The 19927-nt window shown below is 39.5% G+C and overlaps 1 protein-coding gene across 2 annotated transcripts in view; it reads left to right on the forward strand.

Annotated features, from left to right (window-relative positions):
- Nucleotides 1-19927, forward strand: part of pnpla8 (patatin-like phospholipase domain containing 8) — a 110026-nt gene that overhangs the window by 54828 nt on the left and 35271 nt on the right. For both annotated transcript variants that reach the window (XM_059977829.1, XM_059977830.1), the window contains exons 6-7: nt 16022-16193; nt 19603-19660. In XM_059977829.1, coding sequence (XP_059833812.1) covers nt 16022-16193; nt 19603-19660 — 230 coding nt within the window. The remainder of the gene's footprint in view (nt 1-16021; nt 16194-19602; nt 19661-19927) is intronic.

A 19927-nucleotide genomic window follows, 5' to 3' on the forward strand; every position in this document is an offset into this window, starting at 1 on the left:
CTTCACCTGTCACCTTCTAGCTGTCCTCCTTCCCCATCCTTCACTTTTTTATTTTGGCATTTTCTCCCCTTCTAGTCCTGAAGGGACTGTTTATTAATTTCCATAGATGCTGCCTGACTTGCTGAATTTCTCCAGCATTTTGTGTGTGTTGCTTTGAATTTCCAGCATTTGCAGAATTTCTCGTGTTTATGGTCAGCTGTTTTTGTGAGCCTGTTTTATGAATCTACTGTCATGGGGGTTAATAGGCAGGGTTGGTCTTCAAAAAATTGTCTTTTCATTTTGATCTGTAACATAAGCTGGAGGCCTATGATATTGTTTTTGTGTCTGTTCATCATGTGCACATCAATAAGTAATTTGATATATTCAGTCAATGAAAGCTTGGAAGGCTTCTGTTCTAGTATTGTTCCAGAAAGTTGAATTTTGTTGCTGAGGTCTTTGTTGGCCTGCCATTGTAATGGGTTAATTAATTAATTTTTCTGGTCTTTTGTAAACAAAACTGTTCACATTAGCTTTGATCTTACCTGTACAATCTTAATAATCAGAATGACATTGCACAGTTCACAGCTTGAGGAAATGTATCATATTGCATTTACCTTATTTAATATCTGTCTTATGCTGATCTATCACTTAGTGGGGACTGTTATTATCAATTTCTTTTTTGTTTTTACCAATAAAAGCCTCCTGGAGTTGGACTGCGTGGCAACAGATCTTTCAGCCCATCTCATTCATGCCAACTGAATTGTCTTCCTCAGATTCCCATTTGCCTGCAGTAGCCCATATCCCTCTTTCCTTTTCTATCCATGTATTTGTTCAAATATCTTCAAAATGTTGTACCTGCTTTGACCACTTCTTCCAGTAGATCACTCTGTATGGGGAAAGCTTTGCATGGGAAGAACTTCCTTTCAGATCCCCTGTAATATCCCTAAATATCAATTGGATGCTTTTAAAACACAGCTGACAGCAGAGAAAAATATGGTTAACAATCAGAATCAAAATGGGGATTAATATCAATGCCAAATGTTGTGCAGCAGCCATACAGTGAAATATATTTAAAAAAGTATTCTAAATTACAATAAGGAATCTGTATATGTATATATATAAAAGACCCCCATTGATCGGGTTGAGCTGTCTAAGTAATAAGCAAGCCAGCACGTAAGCATGGGCAGTACAATATGGAGATCAAGCTGTTGCCCACGTAGCAGGCTCCCCCTCTCCATGCAGCTGATGAATCCAAAGGAAAGGCAGAAGTCAGTACATTTTGGCACCAGTGATGTTGCAGCACTTGAACTCAAGTCAGCTTTGAACTCAGTGTAGGACTACCTTTGAGACTCCAGCTGTGGATTTTTCCTTGGAGTTTACTACAGAAGCCTTCCCCATAAGTGGGTATAGCCGCAAGGCAGTGGAGGTTTGAGATCAGAGATTTCCTTCTCCTAGATGAGCTGCCAACCATGGCTGATGAGCCCCATCTGCCTGAAGCAATTAGTTTTAAGGTGCCAGTGAGTCACTTTTGATCATGGTTAATTGGGACACATTGGGACCATTTACATTTTGTCCCAATTTAGTGGCTGCCCCAATTAACTGAAGTTTTGTGGAAGTACTTAAAACATATTTTTTAATAAAGGGAAACTGAGTAACAAATTTCATATTTAAAGGAAATACAGAATGAATTAGACATTACCAATACTACTGCAGTACTATAAAATGGTTTTAGTTCTAATACTTACCAGTGGTGGAATTCATCCACATCACATTCTTTTGACTGTAAATGAACAAAAAGAGAGAGTGAGAGGGAGCGGACAACTTGTGTACTAATTCAGCAGCAGGGATAAGAGAGAGAGTCTGTGAGTTGCCTTTTGGTTGCACTCAAAAGGGTTCCCAGAAATTTCACTTGCCGTTGGGCTCTCTGTACCTTTTGGGGAGGGAGCATGTAACCGCATGAGTGCTTGCCAGTAGGAGGTCCTGTACTAAGCACCACTCTGGCTTTCCCGGTTTTGGAACCGGCAAGACAGGAGTATTGCAAGGTGACTGGCAAGGGACTACAATGCCCTGCTTACAGAAGGATTCTATGAGATGGGTGATGCCATCAACCGCCTCCCACTAGAAAATTCCGCCTACGTCGTGGTTTCCTGGTCCCTGGCTGGTTTTACCCTTCCGCAGCCTCAACTGTCCCCTCGTGCAGGTGGCCACCGGGCTTGGTGGGGGTGAGTTGGGATTACCCTGGGGTGACTGCTTAGTTGGTGCATACGGGGGTGGCAGTGCCATGGGCTGGGGTCGCCAGACTTCCTCCTCCTCAGTCTCATTATCATCAAACAGCATGGGCAGACCAGACAGGTCAAGAGGTACCTCAGTTTTACCTCTGCAGGCTTCACCTTTACCTTGTCACCTATCCTTAATCCTTATCCTTTCGTTTCCCTATTCTGTTTTCCCTTATTTGTATCATAATCCTCACACAGTCCCTTTTATTGTCTCCCACGATTTCAAATTTCCTTCATTATCACATACACTAATCCATCTGCGAGGTGTACAACTATTTTGCCGAGATCTATTATTTAATTCTTCAGCTGTTTTTCTCCAATCAGACATTAAAACCTTCCATTTTTGTCTGGCACCACGTTTCCAAATTGCTTCCGCTGCCTTCAGACATTTATCTAAGTCCCAGGTCCCACCCAAAGGCTAAATTTCACTACCCAGTTTCTTATTTAGGCATGCCGATAACCTTCGGTAATCAATTTCTCTTTCAGGGTCATCTTTAGATATTTTAAATAATGGCATGTTATTCCCGAACTTATCCAATGTTTTCCCCATGCACCCTAATTGAGTGGGTCAGCTTCCTCCTTTTTTCACATCCACTTTAGGGCCCTGACCTTCGCGTGGGGGATTTCCCCTCTTAACAACAAGTCTAAGGCTGGGTGCTGATACTTTAGAGTGCGGCTTTACCACCATATAACCTACAACCCCTATTCCACGTTAATCTTGTGCCCTTATCCCCGTTAATCTCGTGGCGTGTCTCTCTGCATCCACTTCAAGATCCTGACCTTTGCGTAGGGGATTTCCCCTCTTAACAATCAGTCTAAAGGCAGGATGTTGGGACAGGCTAATTATCATAAGCGTACCCCCAAAGCATATTTACAACATCCGGATAGACTGCAGGAGAGAGCCACTTCCCCTGTGTTTGGCCAAACTTCTGTTCTGTCTCATGCTAGTCAATTTACTGCGCTATGCACCCCGGTCCCCCGCCAATTAAGGTGCTCACCAGTTTCAAATGTAATAGGTTACTGCCACTAATCCACTGCCCAATTCACAGCGATGCACCCAAAGGAAAATGTAATAGATCACTGTTAATGATCTGCTGCCCAATTCTTCAGCATGTGCAGACTTTAATCCTCACAATCTTAAATACTCACAATATCTCATCGGGTCCTCTGTTACCCTGATACCTCATAAACTTTAAAACTCACAATATCTCGTCGGGTCCTCTGTTACCTCGATACCTCATAAACTTTAACACTCAGAATACCTTGTCGGGTCCTCTGTTACCCTGATACCTCATAAACTTTAATACTCACAATATCTCGTTGGGTCCTCTGTTACCCCGATACCTCATAAACTTTAATACTCAGAATACCTTGTCGGGTCCTCTGTTACCCTGATACCTCATAAACTTTAAAACTCACAATATCTCGTCGGGTCCTCTGTTACCTCGATACCTCATAAACTTTAATACTCAGAATACCTTGTCGGGTCCTCTGTTACCCCGATACCTCATAAACTTTAAAACTCACAATATCTCGTCAGGTCCTCTGTTACCTCGATACCTCATAAACTTTAATACTCAGAATACCTTGTCGGGTCCTCTGTTACCCCGATACCTCATAAACTTTAATACTCACAATATCTCGTCGGGTCCTGTGTTACCCCGATACCTCATAAACTTTAATACTCAGAATACCTTGTCGGGTCCTCTGTTACCCCGATACCTCATAAACTTTAATACTCACAATATCTCGTCGGGTCCTCTGTTACCCTGATACCTCATAAACTTTAATACTCAGAATACCTTGTTGGGTCCTCAGTTACCCCGATACCTCATAAACTTTAATACTCACAGTATCTCGTCGTGTCCTCTGTTACCCTGATACCTCATAAACATTAATACTCACAATACCTCATCGGGTCCTCTGTTACCCCGATACCTCATAAACTTTAATACTCAGAATACCTTGTCGGGTCCTCTGTTACCCTGATACCTCATAAACTTTAAAACTCACAATATCTCGTCGGGTCCTCTGTTACCTCGATACCTCATAAACTTTAATACTCAGAATACCTTGTCGGGTCCTCTGTTACCCCGATACCTCATAAACTTTAAAACTCACAATATCTCGTCGGGTCCTCTGTTACCTCGATACCTCATAAACTTTAATACTCAGAATACCTTGTCGGGTCCTCTGTTACCCCGATACCTCATAAATTTTAATACTCACAATATCTTGTCGGGTCCTGTGTTACCCCGATACCTCATAAACTTTAATACTCAGAATACCTTGTCGGGTCCTCTGTTACCCCGATACCTCATAAACTTTAATACTCACAATATCTCGTCGGGTCCTCTGTTACCCTGATACCTCATAAACTTTAATACTCAGAATACCTTGTTGGGTCCTCAGTTACCCCGATACCTCATAAACTTTAATACTCACAGTATCTCGTCGGGTCCTCTGTTACCCTGATACCTCATAAACATTAATACTCACAATACCTCGTCGGGTCCTCTGTTACCCCGATACCTCATAAACTTTAATACTCACAGTATCTCGTCGGGTCCTCTGTTACCCTGATACCTCATAAACATTAATACTCACAATACCTCGTTGGGTCCTCTGTTACCCTGATACCTCATAAACATTAATACTCACAATACCTCGTCAGGTCCTCTGTTACCCCGATACCTCATAAACTTTAATACTCACAGTATCTCGTCAGGTCCTCTGTTACCCTGATACCTCATAAACATTAATACTCACAATACCTTGTCGGGTCCTCTGTTACCCCGATACCTCATAAACTTTATTACTCACAGTATCTCGTCGGGTCCTCTGTTACCCTGATACCTCATAAACATTAATACTCACAATACCTCGTCGGGTCCTCTGTTACCCCGATACCTCATAAACTTTAATACACAGAATATCTCGTCGGGTCCTCTGTTACCTCGATACCTTATAAGCATTAATACTCACAATACCTCGTCGGGTCCTTTGTTACCCTGATACCTACTGACCTGTAGTACTTGGGCGATCCTCAACTTAGGTTTCAGAAGGAGTCTGTCAGAGACTTACACCCCGGACGAAAGGGTCGTCAAGGTGGACAGTTAAATAGAGGGAGATCAAGGCAAATCTTACCTTGTGAACTCAATCTATCTCAGGTTACCGTCACTGTGCGACCACTCACACCGTCTAGGGGACCTTGTTTTGGACTCCTGGCTGGCTCGCCAATTTGACAAAGGATCGACCCGATGCAGTAGCGCAAGGTACCACGAATTCAATAAAACAAGTAATACTTCATTAAATTTCACTTTTTATTCATAGCATGCTATGGGGGAAGTTACAGACTGATCTCCCAAAGAGACAGTCCGGACACTGCGCCCCCTCGAACACAATTCCACACAATTTATAACATTGATCATTATGTGAGTTAATACAGTTTTAGAATAGTTTCGTTCACATGGTAAGATACAATTAGGTGTAAAATCATTATTGGTCAGTTATAATTATTTCTGTTAAGACCAGCATGGATACAATCTTAGTTTCTTATGTTGACACCTGCCCCTACTCTCCAACGTTCTACTGCCCCCCCCCCACACTGTTCTTCCCCTATTTAGTTATGTTATACCTTAAAAATGTTTTGTGGGACCAGATAATTCTTTATTTTGACCTATGTCTAATGCTATTAGGGAACTCTGTCTGGTACATCATTTGTTGCTGGGTAAGGTTCCCTTTTTGGCTGTACAGCAACCAACATAAGATACCTATAAGGTAATTGATCATAAACTAATCATACCCCTTAATCCATTCCCCCATTTACCTATCCCTCTACCTAAGTTTATCTTTCCCTTCATCATTACTACAGTACTATAAAATGGTTTTAGTTCGAATACTTACCAGTGGTGGAATTCATCCACATCGCATTCTTTTGACTGCAAATGAACAAAATCAGCGCAGACATTTGGTGCAGGTAATGTACTGCCTTCAGACAATGGTATTGACAATTGCATGCTACAAGTCTTCATTTTCGTTGTAACATTCAAGTTGATTGTTGTGCCTTCAAATTCTTTGTGGTTTCTAACTTATTGAAGTAGTGAAATCATTTGATTTTCACTCCGAGCCATTTATGGCAGCCCCAAGCCTGAATATTTGAAACTGCAGTGAGCTAAACAGTTCTGAATTGTCTTACTGTTGTCACCTTGATTAACTGATGGCCCAATTAACCAGAATCCATTGATTATATGACTAAGTAAAATGAAATACATAGTGCAAAAAGAGATCAAAGGTAGTGTGGTACTTTTCATGGGTTCACTGTTCTGAAATCTGATGATGGAGGAGAGGAAGGAGAAGAAGCTGTTCTGAAAATGCTGAGGATCCTGTATCTCCTTTCTGATGGTAGCCATAAGTAGAGAACATGTCCTGGGTGACTGTAGTCCTTAATGATGGATGCCACCTTTTAGAGGTACTGTCTTTTGAAGATATCCTTGATGCTGTGGAAGCTAGTGCTGATAATGGAGCTGGCTGAGTTTGCAACCCTCTGCAGATATTTCCGATCCTGTGCAGTGACCCCTCCATACCAGATGGTAATGCAGCCAGTGTTACCCACCAGTTAAGAACTTCATCCCTTGGCCTAGGTTCAGTGCAGGAACCAGATAGTGAAAGAAATGACTGTTTAAAATTCAGTTATTTTTCTTATATGTATGATCTTATATTTATCATTATCTTTAATATCTCAGACAATGTATTGACAATCTCCATATTGAAACTATTTGGCATTATAATCATTTCTTCAACCAGAGACTGGTGCCATTAAGGAATTTAATAATGTTGTTACATCATTCACGAATGTGATAAATAACAGGATATGAGAAAACACCAGTGGACCTCCACTGTTAATATTTCTTGATTCAGTTAGATGTACATCAAATTCTCAATATTATTTATTAGCCTTGTATGCAGAATTTTATCAATTTGTTTTGGGAACCTCAGTGAACTCCCATCTGTGCTCAAGCTTGAAAATATTTTATTGTCTTTTACTTCTGATGCTCTGCAGACTGGTACCCGTAACATCTGTACTCTTCAAAGGCATTCTGCAGAATACCAACTGTGACTCAGTTTGCAGCACTTTCGTCAGGGTTTGCATTCATTCCCCAGTACTGTAACGTGAGCACATAATTTAGGTGTGTGCTTCACTGCGGTACTGAGAGAATGCTGCACTGTTGAAGATGTAGTTGTTGGATGATGCAGTAATCGAAGGGTAATGCTGGCCTCTTTGGTAATGCCACTATCGGGAGAAGAACAGGAGAGCAGCATACTGCAAATTATGGGCTGGATATAGGCAGTGGTTTACTCAGCTTCTGGGGAGAATTGACTCATTCCAGCAAGGGCCTCTGCTGCAGCACAGCTATTTATTGATCTCTATGTCCCAGGACAATCATGATTAGTAGCACAGGCAGCACCCATTTGAACTGTTCATGGAAGCAGGAAATTATTGAATGAGTCTATGCCCCTGTTTCCAGCTGCTTCTGGGCATGACCAAGCAGAGAGTGCTCAGGAAAGTGCAGGCAGGAGGACTGAGCTTTGGGTCTATTAATAGAAGTGGAGGAAAAGAGGAAACTTCAACCTCCACATCCAACCAGCTGTTGGCCCTTGACTCTGGGTAGTGAATAGTTGCTGGCCAATTTGAGGAGGAACTGATATTCTTTCACTGAAAGGATGTTTTGAATAATATATATCTTAAACATTATTTTTATGCTGAAAGGTAGATACAGGTAATGTCCCAAGTTTCTAAAGAGTAGTTTCCAACCTGGGGTCCACAGATCTCTTGCTTAATCGTTTTGGTCCATGGCATAAAAAAGGGTTGGGAAACCCTGCTCTAAACAATCTATAGAGCAGAAGTAAACTTGGTTTTTGTAGAAAGATAGATGTAGAACAAGAGTATTTGATGTAATCTGAATTTAATAAGGTTTTTGACTAAGTCTCATGGTGGTCTGGCAGAAAAGCAGGTAGGGAAAGTGGTAGATAGCTTGTAGGAATTACTCAGTGCAGGGATCAGAACACAATGATTGATTGAAGACTGGTACAAGTCTGGTTCATCTTGTACATGGATGATTTGGAATTAAATGTAGGAAATATGAAAAAGATGTTTTAAAAAACATGTCTTCCTGGTTCAGTCCTGACCCCTGGTGCTGCCTGTGTGCAACTTGCCTGTTTTCTGTGTTACAATGTACTCCACTATCCTCCCACTAAACAAAGATCTTTGGATGGGTAAATTAACACTTCACTATAAATTACTGTTAAAGTGTAGGTAAATGGTAGGACCTAGGACATGGAAAAACAGTGGTTGATGGAAATGAAGAGAAAATAGATTACAGGGAAGATTCGTGGAGAAGAATCTTTTTGTGAGTCAGCATAGCATTAATAAGCTGAAATGGCCTCTTAGAATGCATGGAAATATGTACCTATTTGGTAAACAAGAAAAATTAAAATCTGAGAGGCACAGAATTAAAGTAATTAGTAGAAGATTTCAAGAAGAGATGAGGAAAAACATTTTCATCCAAAGGGTGGTTGTGGTCTGGAATGGTCTGCCTTGGTAGCAGGGATAAAAACCCTCATCATGGTTAAAAAGTAGCTGGATGTGTATTTTAGGAGTTATGATCCACCGGACTGCAGAGCTAGTTTTGGGAGTTGAGGTAGCCCTTTTCAACTAGTAGGAATGCAGTGGGCTGAATGGCCTGTGTCATAACTTTACGATCCTGTGAGGGCAATTGGTTTTGGATAGTGGTTGCCTGTGATGCCAGGTGCTACAGACATCAATTGAAGTATTTTATTCTTAATGGGTGAACTGTGTGTTTTAAAACAAAATCAGCCTTTTCTCTCAATATGCTCACATAAAATCCATTCCTATTTAAACTATTGTACATGTTACTAACATGTACATGTTGCCTTTTGGAACAAGACATTGAGGATTAGGATACTCGTAGAAACTGTGTGCAACTGAGGAGCCCGGCAGCTTGCAGGTCATCAGAGGTCTGTCCTGTTGTTGTGCCTCTGATTATCTCTTCACCAATGACAGGTTAAAATATTTCCGTTCATTTGCACTTCGCCTTTTGAGGGACCTTGGATACAAATTGGCTGCCACATTTTCTCCACTGACTTCAAAGCTAAAGCATTTCATTAATTTTAAAGTGCTTTGGATGTCCTGAGGTTGTGAATACGTTATATTATGCAAACTGATCTATAATTACTAGGTCAATGTCTGCCTTAGTTTTTTTTCAGTATATTGAAACATATTTGCCTTTACTCACAAGATAATTATAGACAAGCCTGAAAAATCTGCGCAATTTAGTTCATTTGACCAGAAAAAAAATGTACAATCATTAAATAATTCAAGTGTTTTATTTTTGTTTCCATAATGATTCATTCCTTATTCATAACCCAAGATGAACTTTCTGATATTTGGCCTAAATTTAGTTTTATCACATTTTACTATTTTAATTTTCATCGTTCTCCTTATTTATGTGCCTGAATAGAGTGTTAAAGATGTGTGGTCTTATCATAGAATCAGGATGTTGCTCCCTTGGCATTGCCATTCATTCCACTAGATTATGACCAATCAATTTCTTTAAGTATGAGCATAAATTGGTTTGTATACTGAAATAGGAACTGAAAATGCTCAAAACACCCAGCAGATTAGATTGTATCTGCAGTCAGAGAAACAGTTAAGTCTTCAGGTCAAAGCCCATTTGTCAGAAGAAAGAAAACAAGTTTTAAGTTGCAGAGAGTGCAGAATGGATTATACAAAGAAAGTACTGTATCTGAGAAGTTGAGGCCAGGATTGCTGTGGGGATAATTTTTAGATAAGGTTATCTGATTGATAGGTTAATGAAGGAAGTTAGAAAGGAATAGTAAAATTTCAAAGGAAAATAAAAGCAGTAAAAAAAAACAGGACTGTAGGAAAAGTGCAGCAAACCAGAATGTGCTCATGAAGAGAAAAAACTGAGCCAATGGAGATGTGTGACATTCAATAACCTGGCCAGATCTGATATAAAACGGAGAAAGCGAGTTAACTGAATGGTTGAATTTTATGTTGTCCAGAAGGTTGCAACGTGTCCAGGTAGAAGATAAGGTGCTGATCACCAAGCTTGCATTGGACTCAATTGTAATAGTGCAGGAAGCTACCCACTGATAGGTCAGAATGGGATGTAATGTTCTAACCTCTGGGCTATACAGTCTATTCTACTCACTATGTCCTCCTATGATCAATCTGCCATCACAGTGACTCTTGTGGTAAATCGTTGTTGAGTACTATCTATGGCAAATACATTGTATTTTTTTGGTGTAGAATCCAAAACTGTCTGCAGTACTCAAAGTTCAGTTTCATCAAGACATATAATTATGTAGGATTTTTTATACAGGCAGCCCCCAAGTTACGAACGTCTGACTAAAGGCTGATTTATACTTGTGCGTCGCATCTATGCCATAGGCGTTGCGTACCCTACACCGTACCTATGCTGTACCATATGCAGTAGGGTGACGTGCACCTCTTCAGAAAAGTCAGTCACGCATCGTGGTGACGCAGACCGCAACAGCTGTGATCGGTCCGCTTGGTAGCATCACATTTCCTCCTATACATTTCCGTTTGCTTCTTCTCTGCCATGTTTGTAGGCTATGCGTACACTGATATGAAATAGATGAACTAGATCATCAGATCTACCTGCCGACATTTGAAAATGTTTGAAATGCATTTCCTCGTCCATGTCTCTCACGAAGAAACTCAATGCAGTGGCATAGAAACCCCACCACCAACTATTGTTTTGGCGCACACCAATGCATGCTCACTACGGCACAGAGCGACGCAGAAGTGAAAATCGGGGTCGGCGTAGGCTGCGGCGTAGCCCTACGCACAAGTATAAATTAGCCTTTACGGACAACTTGTACTTACGAACAGAGGGAGGAGAACACCGTACGCCATTTTAAGTCGTTGCCATGAACACTGTGTTGAGTTTGTAACTTTGTATTTGGTTTAAATATTTCTTAGCAAGATTCACCCTGACCCCCTTCTTTTCCAGTCAGCACCGCCCCCACTTGTCCCATTTAACCTGTCTTAGTATGGGTGGACTTTAGGACCCGGAGCAGCACAAGACCTGCAGCCCGCTGCTGCTGCTGTTTTTTTTTATTAAGTACAATCGTGAACAATAGCCAGATCAGAAATGCTGATCAAGTCAACTAGTTCCTAAAGAGAACTCTAATACGCCAATCAGACAGTTCACTACTGCTCAGCGATAGAACATAATTTCCAGTTTTCTTTTCCGTTGATGGAAAATGATCGCGGCTGAAAATAAAGTGGAAATAATAAAGCAATTGGAAAGAGGTAAAATGCCATAGGTCATTGGAAAAGCTTTAGGCTACAGTTGGTCAACAATTGGAACAACTTTAAAGGATACAGGTAAAGGATAAAGTGAGAATAATGGAGCATATGAAAGGCCCTGCCTGATGATAGCTACAATTATTACTAAGCAATGCAGTAGTTTAATTATTGAAGCACATATGTTTCTTAAGTGTTTTATATGCATAGAAAAGTAAAATATATACTATATGCTAACTCAAACGTTTGACTAACTGACGCTAAATAATACTGGATGTACCTGTTCTGACTTAAAGGTGGACTCAGGAACTGAACTCGTTCGTAACCCGGGGACTGCTGGTATTCAAATTCTTTTAACAAAGGCTGACATTCTGTTTTGTGTTCCTATTTGCCTGCTACACCTCCATGTTAGTTTTGAGTAATTCTTGCATAAGAGAAGCCCGGTCCCTTGAAAAACACATATAGTGGCCACTTTATTAAGTACACCTGTTCACCTACTTATTAATGCAAAAATCTAACTGGCCAATCGTGGCAGCAATTCAATGTAAAAAAAACATACAGACATGGTCAAGAGGTTTAGTTGTTGTTCAGACCAAATGTCAGAATGGGGGAAGATATGTGATCTAAGTGATTTTGTCCGGGGAATAATTGTTGGTGCCAGACAGGCCAATTTGAGTGCCTCAGAAACTGCTAATCTCAATTGATTTTCATGCCTGACAGTCTCAAGAGTTTGCAGAAAGTGGTGCAATAAGCAAAAAATATCCAGTGAGCTGCAGTTCTGTGGGTAAAAACACTTTGAGAATGAGAGAGGTCAGACTGGTTCAAGCTGACAGGAAGGTTTGCCATGGTAGTTTGTTTTACCATCTGATGTTGGGGAGGTTCCCAGTAGAAATCTCTTTAGGCAGAGATCTTTCTCCTGCACATTGTGGACCTGGGGAGGAAGGTGTTGCATAGGGCAGTACCGTGTAACGGGTTTTTAAATCAGTTCACTGACACCCTGTCCACCTGTGGATGGGAGGAGTCAGTGTATCACATTTATGTAGATTGTAGAGATTGCAGCCCCTATTTGAATATCTGAGTATATGAGAATTTGGTTGCCCCTCAGCTCTTTGCTGCTGATATACGGGCACCTAGGATGGAAGGGGGCAGGTCACTTAGAGGATCTACTGCTGGGCTTGCTTCTAGAACTGGCCAAGATGGCAATTCACAGGTCCAGGCGGCCAGCAATCAAGGGTTCAGCCCAGGCTGACTGCTGCTCCTCTTCCAGGGATATGTTTGAGCCTGGGTGTCCTTGAAGAGGGAGCATGCAGTCACTATGCATATTGATGGAGAATTTCTGGGAGTAGTGAGCCCCCAGGGAATTGACTGTTTTATAGACAGTAATAATCATATTTTACTTTGAATTTGTTCATTGTCTTGTAAATATTTGATGTTTTCATTTCATTTGTATTTTTGTGTGAATAAACTTGTAGTTTTGTTAAAAAAAATAGCTGTCAGGAAGGAGAAAGTAACTTAAATAACCACACATTACATCATTAGTGTGCAGAAGAGCTTCTCTGAATGCACAACACATCAAACCTTGAAATGGATAGACTACATTAGTAGAAGATCATGCTAGGTTCCACACTTGTACCTAATGAAAGTGGCCACTGAGTGTGTGTTACCATTTCTCATTATAGGTGACCCCTTCTTTTATGGTCATCAGGTAATGGAAATTTAGTCTCAGAATTCATAAAGCACAGCACAAATATTTGAGAAATAAAATAAAATATACTTGCACTAATTTTTGAAAAATAATAAAATAAACATAAAATATATTTCAACTTTTCTCTTGACACATGTATAGATGATGTGGCTTTGTGTTATGGAAAATCACGACGTGGTTAGTTTTCTAGAAAGCAGTCCCCCCTCCTCAAAACGTAGAGTTTACCTGTTTTTGAAAAACAGGGTTTTGTGCACCAATGGGTTATTCATATTTTTCTACATCCTAGTTGTTATATTCTCTACACCCACTTAGCTTGTTTCTATTCCCATTTTCTTCCTCAACCTCTCAATTCGACCTAATTTAGTATTATCAGGAAACTTGGAAATTTCACTCAGAAATTTCTTCTGAGCTAAATCACTTTGGAGCAAACATGGAGATGATATTCTGTGGGCAACAGCAGTTTTAGAAAGAGGTTCCACAGTCCTTATTGAAGTTAAAGGCTATGATAAGGCTGAAACCAGGCTTTATAAAGTAGCTGCAGGTGCATTTTTGTTGGACTATGACAGTTATGTTCTTTGTACCTTTAGATGGATGGATTCTATACTGGAGTCTAGGGAGCAGCTTTTGGCCTCCTGGAAGAGATGATTTAGAAGGACCCTGGCGATGGCCTTTCTTGTGGCAACTACATACAGCATGTAGCTACCATACAAAGCCCAGTCTCCTTTCAGGAAGATGTTCACAGTTATGCCATCTCTGATGTTTTCTGCAAAATTCTTTTCATCCCAGATGTTGATGATAAGATTGTGAATCCATGATCATGAAATGTAGTCTTTCCAACTTCCTGCCAGTCAGGTGAAACCGCAGGGTTAGCTAGTATTAGTTTCTATTGTGCTCATCTTAGGGGCAAACTGATAGTTGAGGAAGACTTTGAAATATTCATTCCAATAACACTCTGTCTCTGTCTCAATTCACAGCAGTTCTTAGTAGTCCTTTTGGTAGGACCTTAGCTTGGATGTTTCGGTGTTAGAGATGAGTGGAACCTATGTATGTATGATTGTCAGTGTGTTACTCAACCTCTTACGTTCTATCATTGCTCAGCCTCTTGCACTCTCTCTCTTATCACCCAACTATTCTAATTTACTTTCATGAACAAGGTGTGGGCACTTTATAGGTACTATAGGCTGCAGGTTGAGGTCCTCTGAGAAGAGCTAACTTTGTGATAACCTTGATAATTTTTACCATGATTCTCTTGCAGTAGGGCACCTGTTGATACTGATAATTCTGGGACAACTTAATGGAAATACTAGAGACTATTTGCCTTTTGTCCTGTCATGTATGGACAATGCAGGCATCTCCTCTGTTTCTGCTAACTTATCAGACAGTCCTCAGTCCATGCCTGTGTGTTGTCATGAATTTCTTGTGCTCTAATATTGTTGACCAGCCTTTTGTTTATAATCTTATCAAAGTCCTTCTGAAGATTCAAATACACATCCACTAATTTCCCGTTACCTACTGTGTTTAGTGTCACATCCTGAAAGAGCTCCAACAGATTAGTGAAACGGTGCTTTCCCCTTCATAAATCTGTGCTGATCCTCCTTGATCTTATTTTTATTTCTGAAGTATTCCATTATTGCATCCTTCATTATAGATTATTGATTGTTATAGAATTTAAATATATCAATCATTTACTGACTCTTGAATCTCCTTTAGTTTTATCCTTAGTTATTATTAATGACACTCAAAACAAAAAAATTCCCTGAATTGCCTTCTGTGTGTGTAATTGCTTGTCTTAGTATTCAGTTTTGTCATTGTTGTTCCCAAATATTTCATGTAAATACCTAAATCAGATGTATAGTATCTTAGCTGCCTCCTCATATTCCATTAGTTCACCTGCATTTACTAGTCTTTGTTCCACGTCTCTTGATGATATGCCAATAAAAACAACTTTCATCTTTTTCTGAATAATTTTATTTAAGACAGAAACCACAGCCTAGGCTTTACCGCTTGATTTTTGTAAGGTTTACCACCTCCACAGCTGATTGGTACACATGCAAAATGCTACATTTAATAAAATAGCTATGCCTTACAACTGAGCAATGTCAATAGGATTCAACTCTCACTCACCCCCAGTCTACCAAACCGTTGGTTATGGACTTCACACCCCATGTTCACCGCATCTGCAAATCACCACTGACAGCAAATACAAACATTTGTTCTGATTTATTTACTCACTTTCTTATAAATCTTTCCAAGCAGGTAGCGCATGGCCAAAATGGCTATTGGTCCTTTGTAACAAGATGCAAGGAAATTCCAGCTGATTTTTTTTCCCCTGATGATACTTTCTAGCAGAGATGGTCAGCTGAGTTGATCACCATCAAGAGTTGGGCTGTACTTTGTCAGTGAGCACCATTGATTTCCTGCAGCAGATTGTTTGTGGCTTCTTCAGCATATTCCAAACTCTTCTAGGAAAAGTCAGAGCTATGTAATATAACAATGCACACTTGTGTGCTATATGTGTGCTTGAGTACCCCCTTAGATTGCTGTGATCATTAGGTACTTAAAAGTTGCCTTACACAGTTCAAATATTTTTTCAGATGTAACTTTCATCAGATGAAAATCCAAGATCGAACTACTAGGTATTTGTGGTGTAATTGAGCCTATTTGTGTTTGTTTTGTCACTTGCAGGTGCCATACTTGCCTTCATGTTGGGGTTTTTCCAGATCGCATTGGATGAATGTGAGGAAATGTACCGAAAGCTAGGGACAGATGTATTTAAACAGAATGTAATAGTGGGAACTATGAAAATGGGCTGGAGCCATGCCTTTTATGAGAGTGAGACATGGGAAAAAATACTCAAGTAAGTTTTGAATATCATTGGATTTTTTTTTAAATAATTCAACAATATCTCTCACCTATAGCACTCAACTGTGTAAGAATCCAGATAAGCATTCTGTATATGAATAATTAATGTTTTTAAAGAGCATTTTTGGATTGTGCAGTCAAAGAGTTAGTAAAAGGATGTCCCATATTGAAATTAATAAGCTTGCCAAATACATATTGCACTCCTCTTGCCAATAGCTAACTTATGTGTACTAATGTAGTCTTTATCAATTCTAATGAGTCCTGATAAAGGGTCTAAGCCTGAAACTTAAAATATATAGTTGATGCCTGACCCGCTGAGTTTCTCTAGTGTTTTATGTGTTGCTCATCATTTGCAGTATCTGCAGAATGTCTTGTGTCTTTTTACATCTAGTCCATTTCGTGACAAATTTGAATGTTTTATGGAACGTTGGTATTTGGTTTTATGTAGTAAAGCATTTTGTTTAGTATACTCATGTTAAAGTAGCAAGCCTTTAAAAGCTACTGCATTAGACCTCTTCCCTAAACAGATTGTGCTGCCTTTGTCTTGATGAAGAATTTCAGTCCAAAACATGGATCCTCTATTCCTTCCCACTGATGCTGCCTAAATTGCAGAGTTACTCCAGCATTTTGTGTGGGTTACTCTACATTTTCAGCATCTGCAAAATCTCATGTGTTTATGCATTGTAATGAAGTACAGGATAAAGCCTGTGATCTTAGCTGGGAAAATCAACAAATTTGGTTAGAGCTGAAGGAAGAAATTATCTAAATTCAGCATGTTTGCCTCACAGATACAGGCATGAGATTTTATAGTGGTGAGTAAGGAGCAAACAGTTTACTTTAAAAAAAATGCTTTCATGGATGGAGATGCACAAAGCCTGGAAGTACAGATCTAAGATTAATAAGGTGCTGCAAACAATAGACTTAGTTTTTTCAAAAATATAGTGGAAAAAACTGAAGTGACTGCAAGATGATAAATCCTCAGGACCTGATAACTTGTATCTTGAAATTTTGAAGGAAATGGTCATGGAAAAAATGGATGTATGGCCATCTTCCAGAATTCCATTGATTCCAGAATGGTCCCCACAGGCTGGAAAATGGGGTTTAAAGACTCAGGAGGGAAGGAGGTGAAAATGGGGAACAGCAGGCCAATTAGCCTCATGTAGGAAATATTAGAATCAACTGTAAGCAAAATGGTAGCAAAGTGCTTAAAATGAATCAACTCAATGTGGAGTTGTGAAGTGAAAGCAGATTTGAAAGATCTTTCAGAAATTTTTGAGGTTGTAACAAGCGAAATAGTTAAGAGAGAGACACTATGAATAAAATATTTTTATACTTCTTGAAGCCTGTCAGTAAAGTATCACATATAAAAGTTATTAAACAAAACTAAAACATTTGGTGTTGTGGACAATATACTGAACTCACTGAGGATTGTTTAAAGGGCAGAAACAGATAAAGGGAATAAATGTCATTTATCAGTTCAGCAACAATTATATTGTCTGTATGATTGGTTATGGGTCTCAAATGTTCACTGTATTTTGGAATGAGGAGATCAAATAAATGCAAAACTAACAAGTTTATTCATTAAAGGAAACTGGGAGATAGTCTACATTGTAAAGAAGATACAATCTCGTATCTCCTTGTGCTTTCCCAGCGTATATGACGAGTAAACTCTTTTCAGGCTTCCAGCCGGGTACAACTATCAATTATAACCAATAAATACCACCAAACTAGACATGCCCAAGCATCATCCCTGAAGAAGATGGCAGAGGTTGCCATCGAAACATCAGTTATAATCGCTACCTGTACCTGGCTGGAAGCCCGAGAAGAGTATAAGATACAAACAGGTTTCATGTCATTGCATTGCATTGTAATGGGATAAGTGGCAGAGTCGTAGAAGTTGCACAGCACAGAAACATTACCTTTTGCCCGCCATGCATACAGCACCCTTTTTGCCCATTAATATGAATTCTATTTGTTGACATTAGGTCTGTATTCTTCTTTCAAGTACCTGGTCATTTTAATAATTGAAGTAGTCAAAAAGAAGCTGGGATTCCTTTTTCTGATTGTCAATGCCACAGGCTTTCAGGCAAGCATGCAGAATCTGCCTCTCAGTTGGTCAGAATTCTGCCTACATTTGTTACCCAAGGTACTAACTGTCACCTGTCCCACTAGAGAATTGCTGTAACAGATATTAGAGTTTTAATCTAAATCACAGGAAAATTGGAGCAGAAATCAGCACTACGTCCCACCTACTTCCCCAACATTCAATATGAATTTGGCTGATTTGCCCAAGGCCTCTTCTGTACTAGCTCCCCCTAGCCCTTATTTCCCAAAATTAATCTATTTTAAATAATTTCACTGAGCTAACCTCTAGAATCCTCTGGGATAAGGAATTCCAGAGATTCATTCTGCGCGGGACGAAATTCCCACACAGCTACATTTGAAATAGCTGCCTCAACTTGTAATTATGTCCTTTCAATTGAGACTCGCCCTCTAGGAAAACCATCTCAATATCTATCTTGTCATGACTCCCTTAAGATCTTATATATATTATAAAGGGAAACTGGTTGTTCATGAACAATCTTGATGACAGAAAGCCCTAATGAAATATGATGTTCTCTTTCCTCCTTGCTCTGAGAAGGGAGGTGAGGTGTCTGAATAGCCTGCACCCCTAATTTCTGTCTATATGATTATAACATCATCAAACCTTTGGAATTTGTATAGAAAGTGAATCTTTTCAAATAGTTTTAATGGAAATTAAATTTGTTTGGCCTTTTCCATGCCAATATTCACCGTGTGCAGATAATGTTAGGTTGTCTCTTGCAGAATCCTGTTCTTAACTTCATCACCTTAATTGACGCTATTAATCCTCAATCTTTAAGTTTAGAGTTTGAATACCAGAATTTCTTCCCTTGAAACTATTGTTCTGTAGTTACTGCTATCTAAAATATTTTGCACAATAGTAGAGGACTTTATATAGTTCTTTTTCAGCCTATGAATTTTCAAGCAGATGCTATATTGTCTGATGTTTATATGTGTCACCTATTAAACAGCAGGGAAAGTGAAGATCAGTAGAGTGTGGTAGCAAATATTTATGCTGCTAGAAAATATAAAGCATGTAAAAGTTTTGAGGATTAACTGCATCTCAGGAACTACATTTTTTCTTTCTGTTTATAGACCAACCATTGGGAAAAAAATGATCAGCTAACCTTAGCAGTTCAGTTACATTAGCTTTTCAATCTTACTCAATGTGAATAAGCTCAGTTATAGTATATTTATATAGTACCTGTCAATCACAAGGACTAAGTCACTGAATCAGTGAAACAGTTCACAATTTTTTTTCAAGTTGAAGTTTAGTTTGAAGTTCAGGTGTTTCTTACTGTGACTAATGTTCTTGATTGCAGGGAAAGAATGGGTGAAGATCTTTTAATTCAAACTGCAAGGAATCCTAAAAGCCCAAAGGTGAGCTAGTCTGTTTTTCCAAATCAAAGGTACTTGGCTTACTGACAAAATGCATTAGCACATTGTATACTCCAGTAACTATGACCTTCATGGGAAAAATTATCTCATAGTTACTTGACTTGAATGCCATCAGTACTTAACAAAAGCAGAACCATATTTTGTCATCTTACAGAAGATGGTGAATCTTTGGAATTGTCTGCACCAAAGGGTCATGCCTAGAACACTGGGGGTTATTGAAAAAAGAAGCAGACACATCTTTGAAAGATT

This window comes from Hypanus sabinus, chromosome 8 (genome assembly GCF_030144855.1).
Source record: "Hypanus sabinus isolate sHypSab1 chromosome 8, sHypSab1.hap1, whole genome shotgun sequence".
Classification (NCBI taxonomy): Eukaryota; Metazoa; Chordata; class Chondrichthyes; order Myliobatiformes; family Dasyatidae; genus Hypanus; species Hypanus sabinus.